Raw genomic sequence first — 19989 nt, 5'->3', positions numbered from 1 at the left:
TTAAACTATCGATAGACACAAAAAACTGGATTAAATCAGCGAGTCATACAGCATCTCTGGAGAAATGGAATAGATGATGTTTCAGGTCGAGACCTTTCGGACTGAGAGTCAGGGGAAAGGGAAACGAGATATAGACGGCAATGTAGGGAGATAAATGATTGAAACATATGCAAATAAGTAACAATGATAAAGGAAACAGGCCATTGTTAACTGTGACCTAGGTGGAAACAAGTATTGATAATGAGACTCTACAAGGCAACTTTGAAGCTGGTACAAATTCTGTGGGGGAGGGATTGAGAGAGGGGGGAATGCAAGGATTCTTTGAAGTTAGAGAAATCAATATTCGTACCACTGCCCGAGCGAAATATGAGGTGCTGTTCCTCCAATTTGCATTTAGCCTCACTCTGACAATGGTGGAGTGCTAGGACAGAAAGGTCAGTGTGGGAATGGGAAGGTGAATTAAAGTGTTTGGCACCAGGAGATTAGGTAGGTCCAGGCAGACTGAACGAAGGTGTTCAGTGAAATGATCGCCCAGTCTACGTTTGGTCTCGCTGATCTATAAGAGTCCACTCCTTGCACAACATAGATGAGGTTGGAGGATGTGCAAGTGAACCTCTGCTGAACCTGAAAGGACTGTTGGGGAGGTATTGGGACAGGTGTTGCACCTCCTCTGGTTGCAAGGGAAGGTACCTGGGGAGGGGGTGGTTTGGGTGGGAAGGGATGAGTTAACCAAGGAGTTGTAGAGTTCTCTGTGGAAGGCGGAAAGGGGTGGACATGGGAAGATGTGACTAGTGGTGGGATCCCGTTCGAGGTGGCAAAAATGTTGGAGGAGTATGTGTTGCATGGCAAAAATGTCGGAGGATTAAGAGGGATTAAACTATTTCTGATTTTGATATAATCTCAGAAGATATTTTTCATTACATTGGATATTTCACATTTTGATGTCTTACTTTCCAGGTAACACATTTCTGCCTACCCCAATTGTTGCCACTCCTGAAACACACCACGTCCTTTCTTCATGAGATTTTTGAGTTTTATGAAGAGATTCTGACCTGCAGATATCCCTATGCCTATTATAAGACTGTATTTGTTGATGAAGCCTATGTAGAAGTAGCTTCATATGCATCGATGAGTATTTTAAGGTGAGTGTTGGGAATATTTATTTTGCTGGGGACGCTGGCTGATCAGTAGACATTCTTCATAATAAGACTACTTGAAGTGAGCTTGACTGTGTGCAAACTTTTGTTTGGTGCATGTTTTATACCATAGCATGGGAAGAGGTCCATTTGCCCACCATCACCCCATAACCCTGCAAATTCATTTAGCTAGTTAATTTGTTCCATTTTGTATGCTATATTTCAATCTAACCTCACCACTGTTCAGCGATACAGGAGGATCTAATCATTTGATGCAGTTTATCCTGGGTTTTTTTTGGTTCCTTTATTAATCACCTTCAGTTATGGTCCCTAGTTCTTGATTTTGTTGAGAGCAGTTTATCTTTGCTTGCTCTTTATAACACTCATGCTTATTAGAATTAACATCAGATCGCATGGCAATTACTAGGTATGTTACAAAACGTACCTGAATCGTGGCTGAGCATCTGCCCCTCCCCTTGTGTGTGATTTTGGAGCTGTTTGGAGGGGGCGGGTTTAAAACCCGATTTTTACTAGGCTGTTCCAATCGCAGATGTTCAGCCTAGTAAATCATTAACGGAGAATCGCTGCAAGACCCGGTCCCAAAAGCTATTATTAGTTTTATAGGCCTCGAAGAGTAGATATAATAAATTTAAAAGCTCTCGTTCATTCCGCAAGCTCTGGCAGCCCCAGGGTTTTATAAAGCAAACAATTAAAGGTATGTACCTTATTTTTACATTAAATGGGGCATGTATATAACCCTATAATTATAATTTTCTATAGCGAGTAGCTCATTTTGGGCTTTTTATATCCCCCAGTATTTTTCTCGGCATTTGAGGGCACTAATCCAGCGCGATGTCAACGTTCTAAACCAGCGCGTTCCACATGAACCCACTAGAAAGGCGATTTATTTACAGCAATTGAACACTAAATTCCTTCCATTTGGCCTATAAATTAATGTAAATTAGATATAAAAATCATGTTATATTGTGAATTATTTGTGAATAATCTTTGGACACTTAGGCTATTTAAAAATGTTAATCTTTCCTTAAGAAATGTGCTTTTGACTATCTAAGATCACAGCTTTTTTGTAATGCCCATTGAAAATCAATAGGGAACAAGATGCTAATTTCCGAGTATGAAAATGGTCATAACTTTTTTAATACTTGAGATATGAAAGTGAATTTGGTGTCAAATTAAACTTATTGTTATGCTTTATCTGATGGGATAAATTGCAGACTTGATTTTTTAAATCTCAAAATTTTGTAACATTGCTACAATTACCTCAGCTCTAATGAGAATAAACCCAGCTTTTCCATTTCACCAATTTAAGTAAAATCATCCCTGTAACCATTTTAATTAATTCCTCTTCACCCTCACTAAAGTGTTTCCATCTAAAGAACTGGATATAATACTCCAGTTGTGTCCAATCCAGATTTTTTATGATGTGTTGCGCCATGGGTCTACTTCTACCAGGAACTGAATTGAGTTAACACATTTGTTTCAGGTAGCAGTCTTGCAACTTTGAATTATTTCAAGCTTTCTTCACGTCTTTACATATGCAAAAAAACAAAGTAATTACACCCTACAGTCTCTAGCGTTTAAGTTAATTTAACGAAATTGGGTTACTTTCCACAGTATATGGTATAACTTTTACTTAACTATATTTTCTTATGGTCTGTACTTGTTCCATCAATTTTCTCCACAAATAATATTCATCAATTTGACCATGGGAGCAGCTTCCTGACACATGCAAATTTCCCGTTACCTTGCTCAGATGGGAAATATTCATTTGTATTGAATTTTGATTGTACTTCATATTCACAGCAGTGGTTGATATAAGCCACTGTAAAAGTCAATTTAACTGACATTTGAGCCATTAAGAGAGGAGGCAAGTGATTGCTGTCATGCATAAGGAGCAGATAATCTGCAATCCATTTTTCCCTTTCATCTGATGCAAAAGCTATGTGACATCAGCAAACTAAACAGAGTGACCTTTTGGTCTATATGGCTCAGATGTTTAAGAAATATGGAACATTAGTAAAGCATTGTTTCCCTGGCAACTAACTTATAGAAACATAGAAAATAGGTGCAGGATTAGGCCATTCGGCCCTTCGAGCCATTCAATATGATCATGGTTGATCATCCAACTCAGTATCCTGTATCTGCCATCTCTCCATACCCCCTGATTCCTTTAGCCACAAATTCAGTAAGAAAGTTAGGTTGGAGCCTTCCCCACTAGGAACATCAGTTTAAATTAAAGAGTGTGTCTTAAAACAAATTCTGATAATCTGCCTTCTTGTCCATAGAATACTTTACTGAATTATGAAAGCAATAAAACGTAGGAAAACACAATAAATAAGAACAGGAATGTTAAAATTAGTCTAGTCGGTATCATTAATGCACGGTGAACCGCCAGATAAGTGCTGAGTGTTGTTTAATGTGTGCATTTACAACAAGATGTCCTTAGCCATTGATCAGAATACCTCTTCTGATAGTGATATATTGTACCAAGATATTAAGTTATCTAACAAGGTTTTGTGCTCATTGCTAATTCTTGTTGTTTGTAGTAGTTGTATATATTTTCACGTGTTTGATCTTAACTCGGAGATTCTGTTGATGAAAACCACTGCCGATTGTTACGTTATTGCCATGAAATGTGTGTTTAAAGAGTGAGTATGAAAGGACTGGCAAGCTTCCAATGTCTCGTTAAAGGCTGACTAAATACAATAGCTAGCCTTAACTGAATTTTTGTTACCTTAAAACCATAATATTTGCTTAAAAACATAAAATACCTTTATCGTCTGTAATTAGTTTTTCTTTCACCTCTCATTTAGCACAAACATCCTGCACAGTGCCATGATTATAGATCAGACGCCACTTACCAGACGGTGTTTAGCACAAGCTCTCGCTCAGCAGTTTTTTGGCTGCTTCATTTCCAGAATGTCTTGGTGAGTATATCAAATGGTAGAGCCAAGCACATGCATGATAATATATTTACCACATTGAGAGTTTGGGATCGATTCCTCCTGTGCTGTGAAAACTTCATGATATAGATGAAAATATTATCATGGACAAACATATTCACGTCCTCAACATATCCTGTTCATGATAATAATCAGCTTAATACATTTGATGGCACTTGCATTGGATTAAGAATATGGATTCAAACAAAACAAATCCAAGTGCATAATTCAAAGGGAACAGTAAATTGATACAAGGAGGAAGATTGCATTGAGGCCTTTACTGCCTGTTGTTTAATGCATATATTTAATTTGTAGCCCTTTCAAAGAAGAACACAGTTCTAGTCATAACTGATAAAATAGTCATGTAATTTCTATCATGCAAACTGTGTTTGGCTTTGTCAACATAACAATTATGACTTGAAAAAATATTTGGACTATGGGTCATCCTAAAATTGTGAACTTCAAAATCTCCAGAATCTGTGTTACGTATGTGTGTAAACAGTGGTATCTGATATATGTGCCAAATGTTCTCCTTACCCTTGTTGTCCTCACATAATTTGCTTTCTTCCTATTTTATCCACCATCACCAGCAAAGAAGATAACTTCTGAGCTAATTTAGATACAATTGCCGTGAGAGCTCAGGAAAAATTTGCATTATGACCATGCCACCATTTCCTCTGGGAAGCATTGTGTCTTATTTCTGATGTGCACCTCTCTTTAGTAATATTTTAAAAAAACAATATTTTGCTCATATAAGAAAGCATTTGTGTGGGTTTTTCATTTGAAACTATATAGAAAAATAATATGGCTCATACTGGTAATCCTCTAATAATTTAGAATTATTGGTAACTGCAAGATGGGATTCCCATGAATAATAACAAGCTTTAATGCAACTGTTGAAAGTCATGTGACTTTAAAAAAAATGGGTGATAGGTATAGTTATTGACTGGGACAAATTGAGGTATTTTATTCTGAGGTGATTTTCTATAATTAATTGTAGTTAATTTAGGAGGAATTTTCCAGAGAGCATATATCTTAATTAGATCCTTTAACCTGGGAAACTAACACTGTTTGAAAACACTAAATGAAATTAAATACTTATTTGATTAATTCAAATGCTGCAAAGACTACTTATAATAAAGGGAATATGTTTTGTATTAAAAATGAGAATGACATGACACCAACCCACATGATTATAGATTATTACAGATTCTACTTGTATTGTAACTAGTCTCATGGAATCATTTGTAAAGTTGTAGTGCTGATTTAAATCAAATTTAAGCGCAAATCCTTTTTTTTAAATAAGTGTTTTCTTTTCATTGCTTATTAACACCAATTGGAAGCTACAGATAACTGTAATTCGCAGTAAAATCACAGTTATTCTGTAGTGTGACAGAATGGCTGAGGGTTTCATCGTCTATCCTAATATATTAAAAAATTTGCATTTATATATGTTTTCTGTGGAGATTTTAATTTCCCAAAATCTTAAAGATTTGGTTAAAATGTATTATTTTTACTCTTCATCATATAAAAAATGACTTGAGAATGATTTTATTAAGCTAATTTTTAATTCAGTCTTTTTAATGTCACCTTTTCACCATTGTAGGTCAGATGAATGGGTGTTGAAAGGAATCTCTGGGTATATATATGGCCTTTGGATGAAGAAAACATTTGGTGTAAATGAATACAGACACTGGATAAAAGAGGTAACACAAACTAATCTTCCTGTTAAGTTGTAGTGTTTTTTATACACACATATATATATATATATATATATATTTTAGATACCTTAGGTTCTCAGTGACTGAATGTATGGCTGATAATGCTGACCGAACTAAACATTGAGATGAGCAAGAGGCCAGATTGAAGTTACAGAAATGTCACTTAATAGGAAGACTGAAGACCACGACGGCAAAAGAGAGAGGGATGTGATCATGGAATGATTTGCAATAAAACATTTTCAAAATTGGGATGTTGTTCAGTCAAGAGTCTGTGTGGGTTAGTGAGGCAAGAATGATGATGAATAATAATTGTTGTGTTAGAATATATCCACCAGAGCTTTTGGATAAGTAAGAGGAAGATTGATTTAGAAGAACAATAAAATAATCAGAGACAAAATCGTGGATAAGTTTAAAATTATACAATACAATTTATTTGTTGTCATTTGAACCTCATTGCGGTTCAAACGAAATTTGGTTTCTGCACTCATACACACAAGAAAAAAGAACCAAGACACAACACAATTTACACAAACATCCATCACAGCGCATGTCCTCCTCGCTGTGATGGAAGGCAAAGTCTTATCTCTCCCCTGCCCTCCTCATTTTCGTCTCGATGTCAGAGTCAAAGCCCCCGGCGGGCGATGGTAAATAAGTCCCGCGGCAATTAAAGGCGCGCCGGGCAATGATGTAAGGCCCCGCTCCAGGTAATTTTCAACCCCGCAACTCTGGCAGGAGAAGTCGCCGTTGCGGAAACCCTGAAAAGCGGTCTCCCACCAGGGACCCGCGGGCTCCCGGTGTCACCGTCCACCAGACCTGCGGCTGGAGCCTCCGAATCCGGGGTCGGGTCACAGCCGCTAAATTATTCAGAATACTTCATTTGATCTGTATGTTTCAGTAAAATATTTCTATAATATCTCTAGGAACTGGACAAAATTGTGGACTATGAATTGAAAACTGGTGGTGTTTTGCTGCATCCAACATTTACTGGAGTGAAAGAGAAAGAAACGTAAGTAGTCCTTTGCTTGTAATTGACTGACATAGAAAGTTACAGAATGTTTATTATTCATACACTTCCTCTCGAAAGAGCAAGTCCTGAACAATATCGAGCCACTAGAGATGGCAGATGCTGCAATCTGGACAGAGAGGAGGAAGAAAAATCAGGGGTCCAGCGAAGGCAGGAGTGGGTGATGAGCAGATTGAGGAAATGAAAGGAACTGGATGATAGAGCAATAGTAATAGAAAAAAAGTGTGAGTGGAGTGGGGGGGAGGTTAAAATTGTAGTGTTCAGCGTTCATGCGTTGGGTTGTAGGGTATCCTAGTGGAATGTTCTTTCCATTTGTGTGTGGCCTCACTGGCAGTGGAGTAGGTCAAGGACAGACAGGTTGGTATGGGAATGGGAAAGGGAATAGAAGTACAGGTCCACCACCGATTTCCTATTACCCTTGGTTTTAGAGCCTTACATTATTATTTGTTTTGCCGGACCAACAGAGGTCACAGCTCTGGGGGGGGGAGGGGGAGGGAGCTAAGATACTGGCCTGCAAAGTCGGCCGCTGAAGTCAGTTATGGGAAGCTGGAAAAAGCTTTTATTAAAAAGCTGGAGAAACTCAGCGGTTGAGGCAGCAACTATGGAGAGAAGGAATTGGAGGAATTGGCAAAGTTTTGGGTCGAGACTCTTCTCCAGAGCTCCCGCATTTTTTGTCTACCTTCGATTTTTGCAGCATCTGCAGTTATTTCTTAAACATGGGAATGGATCTGTTGGCTCAGCCGGGCAAGAATTCCAGAGCCCTGACCGCAGGCGGCAAATTCGAACCGCTGTGGTGGTCGGATTTGCCAGCTCTGGCCGGGCCGGAGTTCCAGATCCCTGGCCGTATGGAAGTCCTGATGAGGTAGCGATTGGCCACTTCAACAGGCCTAGGCGCCACATTTTCGGAGGGACTTCTAGTGGGGGGAAGGGTGGATTTCAAGAGCGTGTTAGTAATTTTGTTGGATTAAAGTTGACTGGACGACCAGTTGCTCACCCATGAGGAAGAGCCACATCGAGAGCACCGAATGCAGTAGACAAGGTTGAAGGAGTTGCATGTAAACTGCTGTCTCACCTGGAAGAGCTGCTTGTGTCCTTGAATGGAGATGACGGTGGAAGTGTAGGGACAGGTATTGTGAGGTTGCAAGGGAAAGTGCCTCTGGAGGGGGAAGGATGAGCCGGAGGGAATGGTCTTTGAGATAAACAGAAAATGGTGGGGCGAGGAAGACGTGGCTAGCAGTGGGTCCAGAAGTTGAAGGCGACGGAGATGTTGGAGAATGATGTGTTGGACATGGAGGCTGGTGGGGTGAAAGTTAACAACAAAGGTACCTCAATCCATGTTCTGTCTGGGTGATTGCCATGTGTGGGGGTTGAGCAGAACTGCGGGTAAAGGAGGTATAATACTTTTGGTTGTGCATGATCTTCCTCTGAACTTAATCTATAATTGATTGTTACCGACTGGAATCTAATCAAAGTTATCGATTACAGAATTTGTAACCTTTTTGTCACTTTGATTTCTTCTGTCGCTTTGATTATTATTGATGAAAATGTTCAAAATACATTTTATATTGCTAACTTAATATTCCCCAGATTCATTTGCCCATTGATGTCAATTTATTGATTGACAAATTGATAAATTAATTGATAAATGTATTCATAAATTGATTGGAGACTTTAGGAGAGCTCCCCTTCCCCTCACCCCACTCACCATCAACAACACCACAGTCACATCTGTGGAGTCTTTTAAGTTCCTGGGATTGAACCATTCAATCATTCATTCATTCATTCATTCAATCATTCATTCATTCATACATTCATTCATTCATTCATTCATTCATGTCAATTTATTATTATTTTTAAAATCCTAACCTTGGGTGCTATTTGTGTGGAATTTTGATCTTCTCCCTGTGAATGCATGGGCTTTGCTTGGTTGTTGTGATTTTCTCTCTCATCTCAAAAACGTGCAGGTTGGAAGATTGACTTCTATAAATTACCCCTCGTTCAAATGGATGGCAGGAGATTTAGGGTTGGGGATGGAGTTGATCAGTATGGAAATATAGGATTAGTCTTGCTGGTTTGTACAGACATGGTGGGCTAAAGGGTCTATTTCCATGCTGTATGAACTGTCACTGATTTGAAGTGTAAATGACTTGCAATGCAATATACCTCTCGATGTCATTTGTTTATAACATATAACAACATATAACAATTACTGCACGGAAACAGGCCATCTCGGCCCTACAAGTCCGTGCCGAACAACTTTTTTTCCCCTTAGTCCCACCTGCCTGCACTCGTATCATAACCCTCCATTCCCTTCTCATCCATATGCCTATCCAATTTATTTTTAAATTATACCAATGAACCTGCCTCCACCACTTCCACTGGAAGCTCATTCCACACCGCTACCACTCTCTGAGTAAAGAAGTTCCCCCTCATATTACCCCTAAACTTCTGTCCCTTAATTCTGAAGTCATGTCCTCTTGTTTGAATCTTCCCTATTCTCAAAGGGAAAAGCTTGTCCACATCAACTGCCTATCCCTCTCATCATTTTAAAGACCTCTATCAAGTCCCCCCATATCCTTCTGCGCTCCAGAGAATAAAGACCTAACTTATTCAACCAATCTCTGTAACTTAGTTGTTGAAACCCAGGCAACATTCTAGTAAATCTCCTCTGTACTCTCTCTATTTTGTTGACATCCTTCCTATAATTGGGCGACTAAAATTGTACACCATACTCCAGATTTGGTCTCACCAATGCCTTGTACAATGTTAACATTACATCCCAGCTTCTATACTCAATGCTCTGATTTATAAAGGCTAGCATACCAAAAGCTTTCTTTACCACCCTATCTATATGAGATTCCACCTTCAAGGAACTATGCACGGTTATACCCAGAACCCTCTGTTCACCTACATTCTTCAATTCCCTACCATTTACCATGTACATCCTATTTTGATTTGTCCTGCCAAGATGTAGCACCTCACACATATCAGCATTAAAGTCCATCTGCCATCTTTCAGCCCACTCTTCCAACTGCCATAAATCTCTCTGTAGACTTTGAAACTCTACTTCATTACCCGCAACCCCACCTATCTTAGTATCATCTGCATACTTACTAATCTAATTTACCACACCATCATCCAGATCATTGATGTACGTGACAAACAACAGTGGACCCAACACAGATCCCTGTGGCACCCCACTCGTCACTGGCCTCCAACCTGACAAACAACCATCCACCATTACTCTCTGGCATCTCCCATTCAGCCACTGTTGAATCCATCTTGCTACTCCACCATTAATACCCAACCATTGAACCTTCTTAACCAACCTTCCATGAGGAACCTTGTCAAAGGCCTTACTGAAGTCCATATACACAACATCCACTGCTTTACCCTCATCAATTTCCCGAGTAACATCTTCAAAAAATTCAAGAAGATTAGTTAAACATGACCTTCCAGGCACAAATCCATGTTGACTGTTCCTAATCAGACCCTGTTTATCCAGATGCTTATATATATTATCTCTAAGTATTCTTTCCATTAATTTGCCCACCACTGACGTCAAACTACCAGGTCTATAATTGCTAGGTTTACTCTTAGACCCCTTTTTAAACAATGGAACAACATGCGCAGTACGCCAATCCTCCGGCACTATTCCCGTTTCTAATGACATTTGAAATATTTCTGCCATAGCCCCTGCTATTTCTACACTAACTTCCCTCAATGTCCTAGGGAATATCCTGTCCGGACCTGGAGACTTATCCACTTTTATATTTCTCAAAAGTGTCTTCTTTGATCCTCATAGTTTCCATATTTTTGAACATCTTGCAAAAAGGTAGTAGCATCCTACCTTCTTAGCTATAAGGAGCATCCCTGATTTGCTCAACTTAGTGTGAATGGCCATATTACTTGTCCCAACCTCATAGTTATCCATTAAATGCTCCGCACAGATATCATCCCCTTGCTTTGATAGAAGGGTGCAATGTATGTGGATGTCTTTTTGTATGTTGAAGCAGCAGAGCGCTCTTAAGGAATCAGCCTTTTGCTGTTTGTTGAAGGTTATTAATGTGATAGAATTTGATTAATCACGTTTAGTCCAGACTAAATACCTCTATAGATGTTTATCTGAAATGTATTTTGTATTTAACATATTTACCATGTTATATAACTGAACTTGAAATTTAATAAAGGAGTAAACTGGTGACATTACTTACACAATATTAAATATTTGTGAAATGTTGTTGCATGTGTTACAGTTGCAGAAATATTTCAGTTATTTTTAAACCCTGACAGCCCAGCACCCCACTTGCACTTTTCAATTCGACATCCACATACATTGTCCTGGAAGTATTACAAGATGTTTCAGTGCAAAGCCCACCTTGTAATGAGACTCATTGAAAATAGGATCAGCATGGAATTCATGCTACAGGTTTGTGGGATTAATTCATTTAGCTATTGGAAAAGTTATTTCCTGAAATCTGAACTGATTTATTTTTAATTTTTTCATCTCCAATTGTTTTCTTGAATCCTCTCCATTCGCATACTATAACCTTCAAACCTAGATTTTTCAGACAGCTATAAAATTAGTCTGTGAAAATTAGCCACATGGATCCAGCAATCTCAGTGATATAAAATACACTAGTTCCAGTGTTGGCTGTTGTTTGATATTAGTTGAAATTGTATCTTGGTGTCCAGAGCCATGTGATGATTTACAAACTTTGGACCATGTCCTAATGGCATGGCCTGCTCACCATTATTGATCATTCTGGTCACTCTACACCTATTCTTTGTTGTCTTATTGGCCTAACAACATGACTTGAGCAGTACCAGGCCTCCTAACTGCCCAGTGAATAACTTAATTCTTAAAGTACTTCTGATAGATGTAACACCTGGAAATGCACTGCTCCCAGTTGCCAAGCTCTTGTGGATGTTTAAACGTCACTGACATTGAGAGATCATTAAAAATTATTAAAAATAAAATAATTTAAAAATAGAAAGGAACTTTCTATCTCCTTTTGTGTTCTTAACGGGTTCTCACATCTGATATCTGCTCCAAGTTGTTCCAGGATCTCAGAAGTGATTTTTTCCCCTTGTGGAGAACGTTGTATGACTTCGAAATCAGTCTAAGGTTGTAAATAACACATGCATGCAAAGAAATGCCAAGCTTGCTTCTGACCTTGCTATTCACCAGGAAAACCCAGACCATAATTCCAACAGAGCATTATGAAGAAGGATATATAGGACTTTGTGTCCTTCAGTACTGTAGTCTTTACTTGCTAAACTGTACCACAAATGCACTAAGCCTTTGTTGCTGTAAATCCCTTGTGCCCTTACCTGGAGGAGCCATCGAGGTATCAACATCCTTTATTACAAATTGGGCATTATCAACATCCTTTATTCTGAGGCAAAGTTGCAATAAAGATTTGGTTTTATTTAATTAATAAAACAGTTTTAATTATACATTCTTGGATTGTGCTCTTTTTATGTGTTACATAATCATGGACTTAAAATTGTACCCAGGGACATTTAAAAGATTAAGGCAAAATGCTCCCTTTCATCATTTTGGTTCTTAACAAAATATAGCAAAGGGTTGCTCAAGAATGTTATTCATTTACTAACTAATAGTCCATCAAAGTAATAGAAGGCACTTTTTAAAATTCCTTCAACAAAGCAGTAATGCATTTATAGAAACCATTGTTAGGATAAATGAACTGTCATCATTTATCAACTAAAACTTGCAGCAAAGTATAAACTTTGTAGTTGTGAGACTGTATATTTCTATCCAACAAAGTTTGTTTACAAATTTAGGTCTTCAACAAACTGTTAAGTTTGGCCAGTACCGCCTCTTCACAGAAGTTCCAATCACATATGTGGAGCCAGATGCTGCTTTCAACAACTGGATTCTTAAAATCAATTTCAAATGTGTCTGGAAAAGATATTCAACCTCTAATAAAGCAATGGGTGTATCCTTCAGTTTTTTTTCTCATTACTTTTGAAACTTTGATCATTTATAATGATCAGAATCTTAGCTTGGCATGCAATAGTTAAACTGCTCTTTAATGCTTTTTTTCCAAAATACAAATAATCGCTTTTGTGACAGATAACTGCAACAAAATGCAAACATATGTTTCTTCCCTTAGCTTTGCTGACTTTTTTTTGTTTTGCACATGCTATGCGTTCAATCAGACAGAGGTGTTGCATATTAAATATGTCTGGGTCATCTGTTTATTTATGACAACTGTCAGACTCGGTCATGTTCAATACGTGAAAAATCCTTAATCATATGCTGTAGTGACCAGAGCAGTGTGGTGAAGTTTTTCGGCAGCTTTGCGTTTAACAGGAAAAGGAACATCTTGGAACTGGAACTGAAGCAAGATTACACTTCTTTGGGAACTCAAAAATATGTGGTAAGACCAACCGGTGGAGGTGGTGGGGTGCGTCTTCATTGCCGGGAAATACAGTATTATTTGTGTCAAGCTGTAAGTTATCAGCTCCAATGTGTTCTTATGTGGTTATGCATCTACTTTCCTTTATAATAAAGCTCCTTTGAAATAATGTGGGACATTTTGTCATGTTAAATGAAAGGTTTGTTGTATTTATATAAATTATTCTATAAACATTCTTTTCAGGGACCTTTAAAAATTACCGTACAAGAATTAGATGGGTCATTTAACCACACTCTGCAAATTGAAGAGAACAGCCTCAAGCATGATATTCCTTGCCATTCTAAGAGCAGACGGTAGGTATTAGTGTCTGGGAAGATCAGATTTTAGTAAATTAATTCAAAATTGTCCCAGTTTTAAAATGAGCATTTTTTTAAATGTTGTACATTCACACTCTAATCTCACAAAATTTCTTTCAATGTTATGAAAATGTTTGGAAAGAATGAATGAATTAGATTTTGTGGATTTCTTTCTCACCATCTCCCCTTCGCACATTTTTCTTTCTGGTCCTAACCCTGCCTCGGTCTGCCTTCCCTGGTCCTCCCCCCTGACTCGGTCTGCCCACCCCCTGTCCCTGATCTGTCTGCTGCCCCCCTCCCCCCCTCAGTCTGCCCCCCCCTTTCTGCACGCCCCCCCTTTCTGCCCCCCACCCTCTTCTGCCCCCCCTCTGTCTGCCCCCTCTGTCTGCCCCCCTTCATGTCTGCCCCCCCCCCCCCCTCTGTCCCTCCCCCCCCCTCTGTCCGCCCCCCCCTCTGTCTGCCCCCCCCTCTGTCCCCCCCCCCTGCCCCCCCCCCCCCCCCCCGTGTCTGCCCCCCCCCCTCTGTCCTGCCCCCCCCCCCCCCCCCCCCCAACCCGGTCTGTCCTGCCCCCCCCCCCCCCCCCAACCCGGTGCCCCCCCCAGACCTGCCCCCCCCCCTTCTCCCCCCCACCCTGTTCGGTGCCCTGCCCGGTCTGTCCCCCCGTCTGCCCCCCCCCCCCCCCCCCCTTCGTCTGCCCCCCCCCCCCCCCCTTCCCTGTCTGCACCCCCCCCCCCTCTGTCTGCCCCCCCCTCTGTCTGTCCTCTGTCCTCCCCCCCCCCCCCCCCCCCTCTCTGTCTGCCCCCCTCCTCGTCTGCCCCCCTGCTCGGTCTGTCTCCCCCTCTGTCTGCCCCCCCCCCCCTTTGTCCTCTCCTCTCCCTTTCCCCTCCCCTCCCTTTCAACCCTCTCTGCCCCATCTGCCCCCCCTCCTCCCCCCCCGTCCCCTGCCCCCCCTTTGTCCTCACTCTCGCCCCACATATCTGTCTGCAACTTCCCCTCTTCACATCTCTCCATAGTAGAAGCAGGTAAAAAACAAAGATGAGTCAATGTACGATGGACAGATAAAAAGCAGCAATTGCCTCATTTGGCTTAAGACCAAGCTATTGCTGGCCAATCAGTGGAGGCCAACTGGTAATACAGAACTCAAGTGCTTAAGAACATTGGTACACTCTTATTTACTTTCACCAAGTGGCTAAAATATCTCCATAAGATTATAACATATCAGGTACAAACAATAAAAAAAAAATCTGCATCTGGGTATATATTCATTCATATGTTTGAAAGGGTGTATTTTAATTATTATACAACTATAAACGACTTTCACATACACACACTGATTTGTCCATTATTTGAGTTAATGATGTCAGTCAATTTTCTTTCTATTCAGAAATAAGAAAAAAAAGATCCCACTGTTGAATGGGGAGGAAGTGGACATGGATCTTTCTGCAATGGAGTAGGTCTTTTTCTTTGTGTTAATATTTTTATCAGTCACATTTACAGCCATCCTGTGGTTTGCAAAAAGATTTAAGACAAAATTAATATTTTCTTACAGCTGACTGGGATTAAAGTTGTATTTTTTTGTTTTCTTTTAGTGCTGATTCTCCATTACTGTGGATAAGGATTGACCCAGATATGTCTGTTTTGAGAAAGGTGGAATTTGAGCAGGCTGATTTCATGTGGCAATACCAGCTTCGTTACGAAAGAGATGTGGTTGCGCAAGAAGAATCAATTCATGCTCTAGAAAAGTTTCCCACACCAGCATCTCGACTAGCACTAACAGATATCCTGGAACAAGAACAGTGCTTTTATAAAGTACGAATGCATGCCTGCTTCAGGCTAGCAAAGGTGAACATTGAAGACATTTTGTGATAATATGATCATGGAATGTGATTTATTGAGATGTTTGGTTGAGTGTACACTGTACATACATTTGTGTAGACTACTTTCTGGATATCATGCAATTGATTTGGGGTAATCAAATCAAGCAACATGCAAATAGGCCCTTCTGTTGGCTTTCGAATACTTGTCTATACTAATCCCATTCTACTGTTTTGCCCCCATAGCCTCTATGTCATGATATTTCAACTGCTCATCTGAATACTACTTAAATGTGAGAGTACCTGCCTCAATCATCCCATCACGCAGTGTTTCCGATTTCAATTACTGTTTTGGGTGAAGTGTTCTTCTTAAAACCCACTTGAAATCTTCCATTAAATTATCCCTATGCCCTCTGGTCATAGACACCTCTGTTGAAGTTGTGGGTTTCTCACTATTTATCTTATTGTATTCCTTATAATTGTTGTATACCTCATTGGATCACCCCTCAGCCTTCTTGCTGTCAAAGAAACTCAGCCTATCCGATCTGCCCTCACACCTGAAACTCCATCTTCGACATCATCCTGATGAATTTCCAGTGCATCTTCTCCAGTGCAATAGTATCCTTCTCATAGTGTGGTGACCAGGAATATACTATTGTGGCTGTGATTTAACTAATACTTGATATGGTTGTGCCATTTCCTTCCTGATTTTATATGCTATGTTCCAGTTATCACATATGTCGCCTTAAACACATCCACTGCTGCCTTACGAGATCCTTAAACATAATTTCTCAATGCATATTCATATCCTATCATTTATAGCTGTTATCCTAATCATATAAGGCCTCCTCAAATGGAACACCTTACTTTTTTCAAGATTAAATTACATCTACCACTATATTGCCCAGTTTGCCAATTGATCAATATTGGTTGATATCACAAAGCCTCCTTTGGATCCAATTTGCCAAATTACCCTAAATCCCAGATGCTCCTATCTTTTTAGATGAATTTCCCATTAATTTGTCAGTCTTTACTCGTCCATGTAGATTACATCAATTGCACTATCCTCATCAACTCACTTAGGTATCAACTTGAAAAAGTCATAAAATTAGTCAGTTAGGACCTATCTTTAAAAAGGTCATGCCATTGATTACTACTACCTCTGCAAAACTAGATTAATCCTGTCCCTTAAAATTGTTATTAGTTTTCCTACTCCTGATGTTACACTCACCTGTAAGTACTTGGGTTGTACTTGTTGCCTTTATTAAATAAATGTGCCATATATGCTGTCCTCGTGTTAACTGTGGCTGAGAACAATTGAAAATATCTCTGTTTCCTACAGATCTCCTGAGTGTTCTTAACTAGCATGGAATTCATCAAATCGACTTTTGGCTATTCACAAACTGGCAGATGAAATTACATATTGGATCTAAAATTAGCTATATGACAGGAAGCTAAGGGTAATAGTTAAAGGCTATATTTGCAAATGGAAGATTGACATAGTTATGTTATAGACAATAGGTGCAGGAGGGAGTAGGCCATTCGGCCCTTCGAGCCAGCACCGCCATTCATGGCTTTTCCACAGAGTTCAAAGCTCATTCCCTTGCTATTTGTAATCTATACTAATGATTTAGACCTGAATATAGCAGGTATGTTAAAGAAATTTGGAGATGATATGTTGCCAATGTGGTCGCAGTTTTAAACTGCAGGGAAATTGAGAAACAAGGAACTGGTTAATACACAAAAAGCTACAAAATGCTGGAGTACCTCAGGAGGTCAGGCAGCATGCCTGGTGACTATGGATAGATTATATTTTCGGGTCCGAAGAAAGGTCTCGACTGAAACATCACGTATCCATGATCTCCAGACGTGCTGTCTGATGCAGGAAAATGCAGTTGGTTTGAAGGATGGACAGAAAATTATCAATGGAAATTAATCTAGAGAAATATAATGCTTTTGAGGAAAATGTCAAAAGGCAAGGATAATGAACAGTGTGGAGGAAGATAGTGATCTTGGTAGGCATATTCGCAAGTCAATATAGATAGGACAAGCTCAGTAATAATTTTAATAAGGTTTCTGGGTGCTTTTATTTATTATTCAAGGGATAGAATATAAAAACATTAGAACTATACAACACTGGTTAGCCCATAGTTTGAGTACTATATGCTGTTCTGGTCACTGCATTTTAGAAATGATGTGAAATTAAGATGCAAATGAAACGTTTCCAATATGATGGAAATCTGAAATAAAAACAGAAAACATAAATAATTGACAGGTCAAATGGAATCTGGGGAGCCAAACAAATGACATTTTTAGTTGATGATCTTTCATCAATACAAAATGTTGGAAAGTTTTTTTAAGATGCACAAAAGTGTAGGGAATGGAGAGAAGTGTTAATGCTAGCTGAGAGGGATACGAAGGCTTATGAATTGAAACTACTCATCAGTTCTTCTAGGGATGCAGTAATTCATTTGTACAACTGCCAATTTAGTATACTGCATTCAGTGTTAATGATGTAGTTTTCTCTACTTTGCAGAGACCTATGTCAGTTTAGGTGATTTCTGTTCAGAATACGTCGATCAAGCTCAAATGATGCCACCCCACCTATTCCCCCTCTGAATTCTGTCCTTGGCCTCTTTCTCTGATCTAATGTCATCCGAACATAGCTCAGAGAACAGCATCTCATCTTTAGACCAGACACGTTGCAGCTCTTGGGTTCAACAATTGGAGATAACCAGCCTTTCAATTGTGCATTGAAGTAGCCCACTTCCAATAACTGGTCTTCAACCTGTAACACTAACTAAGTTTTTCTCTCTCTTCACAGATGCTGTCAGATCATCTGGGTGTTTTGTATGTTTTACCCTTGCTTACTTCCACGCTTGCTCCTGCACTCCTTCACTTGCTTCTTCGGTCTGTCTGTCTCACCTGTTATGCAGATTTTTTAAACTTTTCCTAGGTTTGATAGTTAAAATGTGAACCATTTATTTCTCCACAAATGTCGCCTGACCTGCTGAGTCTTTCTTGCATTTTTGTTATTGGCAAAAGGTGATTGCACAAGAAAAGTTTTACAACTGTAAAATTAATTGAAAGAATAGTTAGGGATGCTTTCTTTGGAACCGATGGTGGTGAATTAATAACGAGATTAACATAATCACGTGAGATTAATAACGAGATTAACACAATCATGAGGCACATGGGATAGGATGGGCTATTATCTTGAGCATAAAGGTAAAAAAAACAAGGAGTGTAGATTTAAAATAATTGATAGCAAGATTAAAGGATAAACAAGAAAGGTGTCTGGAACTCATTTCCTGAAAGAGTGGTTGATGCAGCATTCTTCATTGCATTTAAACAGTATTCAGATATGTACTTCAAGAGCTGTGACCTGCAGAGCCACAGACCTAATGCTGAAATGTGGGATTAGGTTTGGTAACTTTATTTTAACCAACACAGAGACATTCAGACACTGAATTCCTTTTAAGTCATACTTTCTGAGATTCACGCAACAATGTAAACAAGACTAATGGTTGGTGTTAACAGCGATACAACAAATTCAACCAGTATTTGGAATGAGTCAGTCTGATTTTCAACAAATGGAATTCTCTGTTCATAAATACAGAAATGTGGCATTCCCATTAGTTAGGCTTGTTTATTTCACATGATGTCTCTTTAAATTTATACAGTACATAAACTAGTATCTGGAACAAGAACAAACTGGGAGGAACTCAATTGGTCAGACAGCATATGTGGAAGGAAATCACAATATTTCTGGTCAAGACCCTTTAGACTGATGGAGTGCAGGCAAATAGCCAATAGAAAGTGTTGAGCGGGCAGGGTGGGAGCAAGAACAGGCATGTGAAAGGTGGGGATGAATGGCAGATGAGCCAGGTGTGGGAAAGAAGGGTAATAACCAAGGTTGGAGATAATAAGTGGAAAAGACAAAAGGGTGCAAACGGTGGGCAAGAAAGGAAACTGAAAGTGAAATGTAGAACCGAAGGGTGAGATGGTGAGCAGAAGGGGATGAGGAGGATGGTAGGTGGAGAAGAAAAAATGGGAGACCCAGAGTAGGGAGGCTCTGCTGATTTTCTCCAGCAGTTTGTTTTTTTGCTTAAGATTCAAACATCTGCAGTCTCCTGGGTCTTCAACAAGTATGTGGAATTATTCCTTCAGATTGCAAATGCCATGGTGAACACTTGGACAGGTCCTCCAGCCATGAAGTCGCTCTATACCCGCATGTTTTGCTGCAAAAGTTGTTCAAATATTGTTAAGACCAACAATTTCATGAACTTCCAGAGCTACTTTTTACAGAAGGTAAAACATTTTTATAAATGCCATAATTGGGATGGTTGAATTCAGTTATTGTAGCTTTTTAAACACAACTGATATTATACGATGAAGCCTGACCGTAGACTACCTGCCATAGTATCTCATTATACTTATTTAGTGTTCAATAGTGACATATTTTGACACTCTGAGCCCATTTTATGGTTGAATAGATTGTGGGGAAAGATTAACGCCAATTTTGTTCACCAAAAATAATTAAAGCATTATTTATAGCCCTGTAGCATGATGGAGAGCACTCAATCTTT

The 19989-nt window shown here is 39.5% G+C and overlaps 1 protein-coding gene across 2 annotated transcripts in view; it reads left to right on the top strand.

The window, feature by feature from the left end:
- taf2 (TAF2 RNA polymerase II, TATA box binding protein (TBP)-associated factor) overlaps nucleotides 1–19989 on the top strand; it is a 102220-nt gene that overhangs the window by 30631 nt on the left and 51600 nt on the right. For both annotated transcript variants that reach the window (XM_055634614.1, XM_055634612.1), the window contains 11 exons: nucleotides 958–1142; nucleotides 3971–4084; nucleotides 5706–5805; nucleotides 6741–6826; nucleotides 11138–11273; nucleotides 12653–12807; nucleotides 13137–13251; nucleotides 13474–13583; nucleotides 14971–15036; nucleotides 15176–15428; nucleotides 19571–19711. In XM_055634614.1, coding sequence (XP_055490589.1) covers nucleotides 958–1142; nucleotides 3971–4084; nucleotides 5706–5805; nucleotides 6741–6826; nucleotides 11138–11273; nucleotides 12653–12807; nucleotides 13137–13251; nucleotides 13474–13583; nucleotides 14971–15036; nucleotides 15176–15428; nucleotides 19571–19711 — 1461 coding nt within the window. The remainder of the gene's footprint in view (nucleotides 1–957; nucleotides 1143–3970; nucleotides 4085–5705; nucleotides 5806–6740; nucleotides 6827–11137; nucleotides 11274–12652; nucleotides 12808–13136; nucleotides 13252–13473; nucleotides 13584–14970; nucleotides 15037–15175; nucleotides 15429–19570; nucleotides 19712–19989) is intronic.

This window comes from Leucoraja erinacea, chromosome 4, assembly GCF_028641065.1.
Source record: "Leucoraja erinacea ecotype New England chromosome 4, Leri_hhj_1, whole genome shotgun sequence".
Classification (NCBI taxonomy): Eukaryota; Metazoa; Chordata; class Chondrichthyes; order Rajiformes; family Rajidae; genus Leucoraja; species Leucoraja erinaceus.
The sequence above is the reverse complement of the archived record's forward strand: the minus strand, read 5'-3'. Positions and strand labels throughout refer to the sequence as shown.